The 12022-nt window shown below is 43.4% G+C and overlaps 1 protein-coding gene across 1 annotated transcript in view; it reads left to right on the top strand.

The window, feature by feature from the left end:
- PDZD2 (PDZ domain containing 2) overlaps positions 1 to 11085 on the top strand; it is a 115684-nt gene extending 104599 nt beyond the window's left edge. Inside the window, exons 21-25 of the mRNA XM_054714352.1 lie at positions 504 to 621; positions 3337 to 3438; positions 4090 to 4366; positions 5078 to 5212; positions 8284 to 11085. Of these exons, the coding sequence (XP_054570327.1) occupies positions 504 to 621; positions 3337 to 3438; positions 4090 to 4366; positions 5078 to 5212; positions 8284 to 8450 (799 nt within the window). The 3' untranslated portion in view covers positions 8451 to 11085. The remainder of the gene's footprint in view (positions 1 to 503; positions 622 to 3336; positions 3439 to 4089; positions 4367 to 5077; positions 5213 to 8283) is intronic.
- The last annotated feature ends 937 nt before the right edge of the window (positions 11086 to 12022 follow it).

Genomic DNA, 12022 nt, shown 5'->3' with positions numbered 1-12022 from the left:
TAACTCAACTACAGACTTGATCCAGACGACACTGAATAAATCCCAAAAATGTCCTTGTTTGCTCCAGCATCCAGCCCAGGATAGCAACATCAGGATAGCCCCCTTGTTTTCAATACCATTACAGAAACACGGTGCCTGCAGGGGGATGTGTTTGCCCAAATGCTCAGTAGAGGCTTCTCAGTAGGGAAATGCTCAGAGATGGTGGTGGACGGGGCTGCGCCTCAGGGAAGAACTGGGACCTGTGAAGGTGACTGCAATTAAACAGGAAATCAGTAACATCTTAAAACATTTCATTTGAGCCTATACATTGTGTATTTTTTAATATAAAAACTTTTGTTTACCACATTGGTCCCTTAACATCTTGGGGGAATCCCTGAATCCATAGTTATTTCCATTGAAAATACCTACAATACAATCTAAAGGAGATCGTTTTAAATGCATCATTACAAAATAGAGAAAATGCTTTTTCTTTAATATTCTCCTAATGTATTTATATTATTTAGTTTGGATCAACTTCTAGTCTCAGTGGGGGACCAGCAAAGATTACAGTCTGTTTTGTCATCGGCGAGGTCGAAATCTACCATCCTGACTCTCATGCAGGAAGCGAAAGCACAATCAGAGGTGAGTGAAATGCAGAGGACACGGGGACACAGAACTGCTGCCACGTCAGTGCCCAGGTGCGGCCACGCACTCAGAGGTCTGTGAGCCCTTCTCCAGGTCTCCTGTTGTGAGCTCACAGCCCAATCTCACTTGCAGACTGCTTTAGAAGCTAAACCTTGTCTTGCATTTTTAGGTACCAGATTGGTGCAGTTGCTCATTTAATTCCCCAGTGGGGACTAGTTTCTGACCTCCCCGCCCCACCCTGCATTTAGAGTTTGTCTGCAGAGAATCCTCAAAACAGAACTAGGCATCTGGGAACTGGTGGGGAATGACCACAAGCACCTTTGTCCACCTAGGTGGACATAAACTACCTGTCACGGGCGCCACCTGCTGGGGAGATGAGTTAATGCCTGTGTGGCCTTGCCCTGGCCCCAAGTGTAAGAGTTTCTGAAGCCTGGGGTTCCAGACAAAGTCATTACAAATAAAGTTTTTCAGTAAAATGGATGTGACGGTAACAGCAACAAATGAAACCAGGGGTTCCTATCTAGAATACTTCTCGGGACTATCCACAGATTCGAACCCTAAGAAATGAAAATTTTCTACTTAGAGAAAAGAGCAAGTATGAGCAATTTTCCTTGAGTGGTAATGTACATGGGTCACTGGTATCATCTGAAATTCTAACACTAGAAGGGCTGTGACGCTGCCTCCAATGAGGAGGGAGCCAGAGGGAGAGGAGGTGGGTGGGATGAGACCAGTGGCCATTAGCGGCCTCTCCTGGTTCTCCGCCCACTGGTTTGGGTCTCTGCAGCCAAAAAACAGTGAGACATCTAGCATTTTTCACATTCAGTAAAAGGGACTAATCTATTGTCTCCTCCCTCCTTCGACTTGTAAGTAAGCATTTTGCACATGGAAAGACTCACTTGATTTCCAGTCAAGGTCTGATCGCGCTGTGCCAGGGGCCACCTGTACTCGTGTTAGATAAAATGGTCTCAACCATCTCACAAAAGGGAGGGACCCCAAGGTAGACTATGCGTGTGCACAGGGTGCAGAGCGCCACCTGGGGTCATCTGGGGCCTCCCCGACCTCAGTTCCTATTCACCACCAGGCAGGCAGGTGTTGTGCTTGGTGTTGAAGATCATGCTTACTTTCGTCAGCATGCAGCTGTCTTCAGTTGGTTCCGGGCAAGCACAGATGTCCTCACTCTGCCATCTTTAGACCAGAAGTTTCCTGCCTTGCTTTTTCCCAATGAGTATGGTGTGTAGGTGCTGAAAATGGAACTGTACAGAACAGATTCTTGTGACTTCTGAGTGTGCTATGAGAGGCTAGATTTAAAACACAAGCCCTGGTCTTCTGGTTTGTAGAGAGCTAAACCTTGAGGAGCCCCTGGTGGTGGTAGTATAAGATGCTACCTAGCTTTCCTGATGCTGTGCTGAGCTTCTCAGAGGCAGAATCCGGCCTGACAATTGATCAGCTTCCAGTACGCTGTAAATAATTTGAATAAATTAAAGCTTTGGTAATGGGACACAGGAGAGTCCCATTTTCAAGTATTGTCTCTTTGCTCCAATAATACATTTAAATAGAAGTAGCCCTATTTCACCACCAAACGTTACCTCTGAGCAGCTGCACAGAGCTCATCTGCCAGGCCACATCTCCCGTTTTTGTTGAGAAAGCCGTCGTCATTCTCTCCATTGAACGGTGTCTGAGCGCACATATGGTCGAATTTGCCCATAACGTGGAAATCCCAACCCCCAAAGAGTTCTGCAGGTCATTCTGTTGTTAGCATATGGAGCCTTGGTTTGAATGAACTTCTTTAGAGAAATGTAAAATGACTAAGATTAGGCCTTATGACTTAACTCACAGAACCAAATATTGGGTTCCTTTCCCAGCACAATAAAGAGGTGGTTTTCTCTTCCAACTTTTTCACTTTCTCTTGTCAAAGCAATCCTTAAAGGTTATTAGATTCTTCCTCTATTGCTGTGTTTGAGAGCACCTCAAATTGATGGATTATATGTCACTTGATGGGAAACCCAGCAGATCTTTAAAATGTGAGTCATCTCTAGCGTGTGGGTGGAAGAACTGAAAATTCAGTATAATTAGCCCAGCTCATTTCTTATTTTAAAATCTCTTATCAAGGTATCTTTAGATCAATGCTTGAAACATAGGGCGGTCTTTTGTTACTTAACCTTAAACACTACTAAGAATGTCCAATACAGGAGTTGACAGCTTTAATGTACTCTAAATATTGTGACGTACTTTATACTTTTAAACATACTTTGTATTTTATGAGTACTAGTTCACTGACTGCATGTGGAATCTAGTGAACTGAGCACGGGAGGTGGAGCGCATAGAACAGGTGGCCTCAGCGTGCTTTTACCTGGCTCTTGGCACTTAACGCATCTCCCTTTGCTGCTGAACTATAGACAAAACTGTAGAATAAAGAATTACCTTCATGATCAAATTTGGGAGGACACCATTTGGTGGCTAGCTGGCTTCTAAAGTGTCCCATCCATGCCTTCCTTCCCGTGGTTCTGCAGCTACAGGCTGGACCCTCGAAAACCCGTCAAGGCACCACCCAGGAGCGCAGCACAGGGGAGTCGTGGCTCCTCTAGTTCAAACCCTGTGAAAGCTCCTGAGGAACCACTGGGTTTCATGGGGATAAAGTGCAGCACTAGGGGGGTTTGTGTCAGTCCTCATTTATTACTCAAGGCACTTTTTCCTTCTGTTTCTTCTCAATAGAATAAAGAAGATGTCTGCTTCATAGTCTTGACTAAAAAAGAAGGCTCGGGTCTGGGGTTCAGTGTGGCAGGAGGGACAGATGTGGAGTCAAATGCGATTGTGGTGAGTGAGGATGTGGAGAAGCTCTCGGGGAAGTCATGCTGAAGCAATTCTGAGTTCGATCAGGACAAAATTCCCGTCAGTGAGTTCACAGGTTGCTGGAGTTTGTTCACTGAACAAAAGGAGGAAAAGCAGTACATAATATTTTCATTGACAAAGATAAGCCTTTTCACACATTGCTGACGGATGGACAGGCTCAGTGACCTATTAGGTGCCAATATACATCAACGCAATTATGTATAGCCTCGAATTCACCTAAATATTTTGTTTGTTCAGAAAGACATTAGAATTAACTCACCAAACCTGCTTTTGCTTATGAAATTACTTCTTAAGAACCACCACGTTTAAATTTTGCATCACTCAAGGCCTGGGAGATCATTAGGGAGATGCCACCTTCCCTGGACAAGGTCAGGTCCTGTTCCTCTTTGTAGTGTTACTGCCCCATGGAGCGTTAAGCACGTATTAGACATGATGCTGGGCACTGACATTTGTTATTCCACCCCTCACACTGAATGTGTTTTTGATATAAAACAAGTGTTTGCATGACTTGGGAAATTTGCCATAAGAAGGTTCCTTTAATGCAGGCCTGCAGTTACCCCTTTGTTTTTACTGGAGGTCATAAATGACTTTGGCTTTGTCCTGTCCTTGTCCCAGGTCCATAGGGTATTTTCTCAGGGGGCAGCTTCTCAGGAAGGGACTATGAACCGAGGGGATTTCCTCCTGTCAGTCAATGGTGCCTCACTGGCTGGCTTGGCCCATGGGGATGTCCTGAAGGTTCTGCACCAGGCACAGCTGCACAAAGATGTCCTCGTGGTCATCAAGAAAGGAAATGACCAGCCCAGGCCCTCCACCCGGCAGGAGCCACACACAGCCAATGGGAAGAGCTTGCTGTCCAGAGACACCATCTCCCTGGAGCCTGGAATGGGAATGGGTAAGACACCCCCTCACCAGTCAGCAGGGTGTGAGCAGCTGGCAGCATAGACTCGGGCTGTACACAGGAAAATAATGGCGATTACCTTATTAGCTGGGTCAGAGAAATTAAATATAGCGAAGTCTAGTGTTTGCAAAAGCCGCCTTACAAATAACTTATTTAAAAACAACCCAGTAATTAAAGCCATACTATTGAAGACTTAAAATGACCATTTGACAGCTTCTCTCAAAGTCCTAAGGAAGCCCTTTTGAATTTCCATCCTAATAGGGCTTAAGTGGCTGGTAAGTGAAACAAGCCCTTGTTCAGGGGGACTGAAAGGTGAGAGAAGCTCCAGGCTGAGCTTTGTCCTGGGAACATCCGGAAAGGAGGGTGTTTAAAGACAGTCGCTGCACACTGTCGTCCCAGGCTCCACAGGAAGCCACACTAAACACTGAGTCAGAATGGGCACTGCTTCTGCAGCACAGGCTGGGTCCCCACGTGGGACTTCAGTCTTCACAGAGACATGCACCGACACGGGGGCCTCTGGAGATTTCTGCTTGAGCATAAAGGCATGCTCCACGCTTAGAAGAACAGAGGTGCAGGTACTGCAGGAACAGCCAGGAGGGGAGACCAACCCTAACACTGGTCTCAAATGTTGTCATCAGCACTTCAAGGTAAATGGGACACGACAGGAGGTAATGAGTGTCCCTGTTGTCTACATCTTCACTGCAGGGAGAAGAGGAGCTGCACAGGATGCTCTGTGCGTTGAAGTATTGAAGACCTCGGCTGGGCTGGGATTGAGCCTGGATGGAGGAAAATCGTCCATGTCTGGGGATGGGCCCCTGTTCATTAAGAGAGTGTACAAAGGTAATGTCCCAGAAAACACAATCTGTCGTCCACTATCTATTTCTGTGAATGTCAGTGCCCCTTCCATGTGGAAATCACATTTTTTTAAAAAAGATCTAAAATGTTTTTCATGCTTTAGTAGGGGCCCAGTGCACGAATCTGTGCACCTTGAAAGGAGCTGTGGGCCATTGTGGTAGGCACAGGGGCGGGTCTTGGCCCATCCTCTGTGCCCCGTCTGCTGGCAGCCATGCTCCAGCCACCACTCCCATGTGCTGATGGCGCAGAGTAATTGGGGCCAGCACCAGCAGCGGGTGCAAGCAGCGGCTGCTGCCCCAGTCACCCTCAGAAGCAGAGGGAGGTGGGAAGCCCTCAGGGGCGATCAGGGCCAGCAGTTGCCGCTCACACCCACTGATGGCGCTGAGCAATTGGGACCCATGCTGGGCAGCGGGTGCGAGTGCCGGGTGGGGGCTCCGTGCGAGGGAGCAAAGAATTTTCAGTAACTGCCCAAGGCTCGCCCCGATGACAGCGACCAGCACCCTGCCTTGGTCTGGCACCTCCACTCACCTGCTCCCCCATCCCGCCATGGCCAACACCCGCCATGTTCCGCACACGCCCCCTGGTGGTCAGCACACGTCATAGCTAACAGTTGTTTGGTTGTTCCACCATTCAATCTATTTGCATATTAGCCTTTTATTACATAGGATAGGGTTAATGTGTGTTAGCTGTTGTGTTTTACACATATTCACTGTCATCCACATGACAATCCTATCATAAAGGTACTATGTCGCACCTAAGGTCACAGGTATAAGTACCAGGCATGAACCCAGGCAGCCTGGCTCCAGAGTCTGTGCCCCTGACTTCTACACTATATCTCTGACTCCATGTTCCTGTGTCCCTGTTCTTAATTAATCTGAGTTGTTATTGATGACATTACTTAGCTTGGTATGTTCACATCAGATCAGCCAGTCAGGGGCACTTAATATCAACCAAGATCATAGTCACTTAACACATTGTGGATGGATCACGAGAATTCTCGCTTCATATTACACAGTGTTTTACAAAGATCATATTTTAAAAAGATGTTAGGTTGTAAGAACATGTAATAAGTAACTTCAAAATGCAATGGATATTTAGTTTTAAAGCATGCCTTTAACATTTATGTAAAACTTTTCTTTGTTCAATAGAAACTTACCTGGCCACTGGGTAAAGCTAGCAATAAAACTACTGGTCTGCGATGGGTTAAGATTGCAATTTCCAGCCTACAAGAAAGTGAAATGGGAGGGAGCAGTAGGTCTCTTCATGAATTTGAACCAACAATAATTTGTGTGTATATATATCATATTTAATATAACACATACTGTTAGTATTAAATTTAGTAATAAAACAGCGCTAATATTTAATATACTAATTGTTAGCATTGTCTTACTAAAAATTAGTATTAGGTTGTGTTATACTAAAGACAGTATTTGCCTCTATCATTAACATAAAATGCTTTTGTCCTTGAGTCGGTTGGATTTGGACTTTTCTTCCAGCTATATTTTTATTATTTTATCAATCATTGTACCCAACTAAAATCATAAGTATATTGATATCAAACAATATTTAACAATGATTTTCAGAAATTTAGGATGGAATAGCTATATCTGTTTTTTGAGCTCTAGGATTTTTGAGAAAATTATTTTCACATTTGAGAATTCTTTCAGTGCCCTTTTTTTCCATGTTAAGTGCACAGCCAGTGTGCACTTCTTCACTACGACTGTTTTAGATGTGTATGTGCAAAGCTGATAAACTTGCTAGACCATACACAAAGCTGCAGTACAGAAATATGTTATAGCTTCTAAGGAATCAATTAAGTACTCTGCAGTCATTGCTGGGCATGTAAGCACCCAGTCTCCAAAATTGGATATCGTAACAAACATCTTTAACAATTATAAGTTGAACCTGTTTCCCTGCATTTATTGGCCATTTGGATTTTAGCTATTGATTTCATTTGTTCAAGTTTCTCTTTATTTTGTACTAGAGGCCCGGTGCACGAAATTTGTGCACTGGGGTGGGGGCGTCCCTCAGCCTGCCCCCTCTCACAGTCCAGGAACCCTCAGGGGATGTCCAACTGATGGCTTAGGCCCGCTCCTAATACAGAGAGAAACATCAATGTGAGAGGGACACTTCAATTGGTTGCCTCCTGCATGAGCTCTGACCTGGGCCTCAGCCAGGAACTAGCCTGCAACCTGAGTACATGCCCTTGATCAGAATCAAACCCGGAGCCTGTGGTCCACAGGCCGAGGGTCTATCCACTGAGGCAAACCGGCTAGGGCAGGGTATGACATTTCTTAGCCCCTCCAGCAGCGGACCTTTGTTTTTTCCTCCAGGAGTGAGGTGGAAAAATCCTAGATCACCTTCTTGGATTCTTATTACCCAAGTTACCAAGAACACTGCGAGTGGTGGTGTACAGGGAGCTTAGCCAATGAGTGGTCAGAAAAGGTGTTTCCTCTGCAGCTCACACACAGAGGTCCCCCTGGTGTGTCTCTGCTGGGGTGGGGGTGTGCTCCAAGCCGCGCCACAGATGCTCGGAGCACACCCCCAGCCCCAGCCTCCCCGCAGCCTCTAGGGCTGGCACACAGTCCCCTCCTGCCCATCTGCGCGTGCAACTCCTCCTGAGTCAGTTGTGACGCCTTAAGGCAGTGGTTCTCAACCTTTCTAATGCCGCGACCCTTTAATACAGTTCATGTTGTGGTGACCCCCAACCATAAAATTATTTTCGTTGCTACTTCGTAACTAATTTTGCTACTGTTAATGAATCGTAATGTAAATATCTGTTTTCCGATGGTCTTAGGCTCCACTGCCTTAAGGTGTCCCAGCTAATTTGCATATTACCTCTTTATATAATTTTGAAATACCTTCTCAGCTGCTTAGATTTTGCACAGGAAGGGTTACAGATTTGAATTTTTAAAGTCAGGTTTCATCTTATGGGTCTCTCTCCTAAGACTATAAACATATTTAGAGATTTTTCTCACTGATGGTTTTAGCTTACTTGGACTTCATTGTGAATACCATGCAAGTACCAAGCCCTCATTCTGTATTTACTCTCACAGGTGGTGCAGCTGAACAGGCTGGAACAATAGAAGCTGGGGATGAAATCCTTGCCATTAACGGGAAACCCCTGGTTGGGCTCATGCACTTCGATGCCTGGAATATTATGAAGTCTGTCCCAGAGGGACCTGTGCAGTTAGTAATTAGAAAGCATAGGAATTCTTCCTGAAATAAGCATGAGTAGTGACACTCACATTTTTTATAAGAATCTCCTTTTCTCTGTTCCCTTCGTATTTCAGCAAGTCAGAAGGACGTCTTGAAACGGCAGAAAAACACTGGTGTAGGCAAGGACTATAAAAATCTCCACATTTTTACTAACAGATGATGCTCGACTCTGGAAGCCTTCCCTGGATCACCTAGGCCAGGAGGGTTCGTTTTGTTCTGGTACCTGTCCCCCACCTTTCGCTGTTACTCACGGGGATATAAGACTTGGCAGGGTGCCTTCTTTCATTTCAAACATTGAGTTAGACCTTCACTTCTTTTGGCCACCTCTTCCCAACATCCCAATCCGGGCAATTGGGGAGCCTACACAGGCTGAGGGGCAACACAAATGTCATGACTAAACGGACTCTAGTTTTTTATAATTTTGTAAGTAAATACCAATGCTTTAAGCACATTCAATGGACAGAACTGTAGGTCTGTATGTTACCCTGAAAAGAAAATGAGACTTTAAAATATAATAATAATCAATTTATGACCTAATGGTTAGGCTGAGCTCAGGAATTATCCAAAAATGAAAAAACAAAATACAGAAAGTGGTATATTTTAGTGAGTGTAAAGTGCAATATATGGCTGCAGAGTTCAACTCAGTGGGTTACTGATCACAGTGAAGTGTTGGTCATGGTCTAAAAGTGTCAATCATAAGGCTGTTTTACAGAAATGCAGTTCTGATAAACTGTACTAAATAGCATGAACTTGCTGCTTAAAATGAGCAGAAAGTTCCAGCTTGGAAAGCACCTTGTATCTAGTTTGGAACTTGTCTTGAGGAAGTGCTTGAATTCCAGACTGGTCAACACAAAAGCAGGCAAAAATATCAGTCACTGGGTTTCCATTTCTATATTTTATGTACTCTAACAGTAATTTAAATTTTTAGAAATCAAATATCTTTTTAGTATCCTTTGATTTATAAACATAGGCATTATATTTACCATCCAAATAAGAGGATCTTAAAATAATCCACTTAGGGGACTGTTTGTTGTGTCTCCACCACCCCCCGCCCCCCAACAAGCTTACAAAATGTACCGTTTCTAAGCATTGGATCACTTTACCTGACTTGGGTATTATGACATATCTCTGCAGTGACTGAAATTTTTGCTGTTTTTGTTTCTGTTTTGCAAATTATTCCTTTTGCCAAAACTGTTTCCCTGCAGAAGACCATTGTAACTCATGCTGCTTGTGAAACTTGTCCCAGCTGCTCTCCTTTCGAAGCATGAATTTTGTAGGTGCTGTTCCTTGCTACAAAATTGGCTTTTCTCCCCTCATACTTCAAACCTTCATCAGCTTCCTTTACCAAAATGAAGGAGGAAAGTGAGTCACTTTCAAGGTAAAGGAGGAGTACTATGTAGTTACAACCCAGATCCTCGGGGGGCACACACTAGCTGACTGAGTCCAGGGAATACAGGTGACACTGTGTACCTGTGCACATGATGACGCTAAGGTTTTATGTTGAGCTTCTTTCAAAAACTATAGCTTGAGTCTATGGCTTAGAGAGAACAACACAGGTCATCATACCCCCGGGATCATGGAAGTACTTGAGCTGTCACTTTGTACATCATTTTCCTGAGTGATTAATCCCAGTAAACCTCCATGGAGTTGCCCAGAGAGGTCTCAGATGGAAGTGAAATATCTTGATTGGTGTGAGCCCAGATTTCTCACCCTTTAAAAGGTTCTATAAAAGAAAACATAGTACAGGAATTAGCTAGAAAGACCTGATTAATTTAGCTTCTACTTTCACTACAATTCCAGGTAAGATACTATAGAAAGTCAGTACAAGGTGCATGCTAGATTGTTTAAGTCTCTGGGGTCAGTTTTGTGGTTTCTGTTTTCTTGACATGCAACTATTTGAAATCAACACTGAAAACTATTTTTTGCCTCTACTCTTCCAGCTGTGCCTCTTAAGAAACACAGTCCTCTGTGAGCAGACAGGAATTTCTAGAGCAATGGGATGGTCTCCTCCTGAGAGTCCCTGATCCTCACTCAAATCTGAGGAGTGCAAGGGTAGACACCTCTGGCTCATTAAAATATCTTAAAGTCATCAGCCATTTCTAGTAGATGTTGCCAGAATGGTTCCCTGGCTGACGGTTGGACAATAAGGGAGGAAGCAAAACTGTTTTTGACCCTAAGATAGAGAGCTACTTATTTATCTTCAGTGTTCAGGCATGACTAGTATTTCTAATTAGTCTAATAAATTCCCATACTTCCTGACGTGAACACCAATGGTATTATCCTACTAAGACTTCCATTGTTTTGGTTTTTTAACTGGTCATTCACAATAAGCTATGAGGCTAAATATGTGTTATAACATGTAAATCGTAGTTGCAAGAATAGACCGTGAAGGTTGAGTTTCACTTATGTTCTACCAGACACATCTCATTTGATTTTATGGTTGACTTAATTGGCACCATACCTGTTGTTTGATATAATCCTTTATTTATGTAAAATAAAATGCCTTATATTATTAAAGATTAAGTGCAATAATATGAAATAGCCTGTACATTTTTAAATGTCGCCAAGTTATGTAAACCCACATCTCTGTAAACAACTTTTTTAAAGTAATTTTAAAAAAATAAACACTCTGCTTATTACTTGTTTTTCTAGTTCTGCAACTACAGAATAACCTTTTAAATTATCAAGATAGTAAATGTTTATTGTTACCCAAGTGGGTGAAAGGTACAAAGGCAACAGAACTCAAGTCAACCACTCTTTCCCACAACCACACTCAGAATCTCACATAATCCAAACTGTTCTACCTCTGATATCTTAAACATCCACGCTTTCACAACCTCCTGACCTTCCAGATTGCACTACCCTCCTTCCCACTACTGACTCTTATCTTCAATTTCAACAAGCCCTGTCACTTTTTCTCCCCATCAGCGCCCGCTCTTCATTCTCATATCTCCTCAGACTAGACACCCTGGTGAGCACAACAATCCCCATTCAGCCCACAGGCTCAGCTCCCTCGCCCCAACTAAGTCCTGGATCCTTCAACGGGCCCACTTCTTGGTTCTTACATACCGATTCCTAGAGAAAATACCACAATCACTCCAAATAATGCTGCTATAAATTCATGGTTTCCAACCTCAACTGGACTCTTATTGCTACTGGCAGAAGTTTCCTTGTCAGTTTTTTCTCTCATTCTTCACAATGACCAAGTTCTTTTTCTCAAAACCCTGACCCATTATTATTCCCATTAAAGTCAGGAATATACTCAGAAAAGATGTTCATTCACTAAGTTGAACAACAATGTTCTGGAAGTACAAGCCAATACAATTACACAATCATTTTAAAAAGAGGTATAAATAGTGGAAAGAAACAAAAGTATCATAATTTGTACATGTAAACTCAAACACATCAATGAAAAAATGATTAAAATATTATAATTTAGTAAGGTGGCTATCAAAAAGTAAGTATTCACCAAAACAAGAGCTTACCTAAATACTAACCAACAGAACATATGGGAAAAAACACCTAATTACAACAGCAATGGAAAAATATATTTAACCTTTTGCACTCGGATGTCGA

Source organism: Eptesicus fuscus, chromosome 4, assembly GCF_027574615.1.
Source record: "Eptesicus fuscus isolate TK198812 chromosome 4, DD_ASM_mEF_20220401, whole genome shotgun sequence".
Classification (NCBI taxonomy): Eukaryota; Metazoa; Chordata; class Mammalia; order Chiroptera; family Vespertilionidae; genus Eptesicus; species Eptesicus fuscus.
This window is presented reverse-complemented; position numbering and strand designations above follow the sequence as displayed.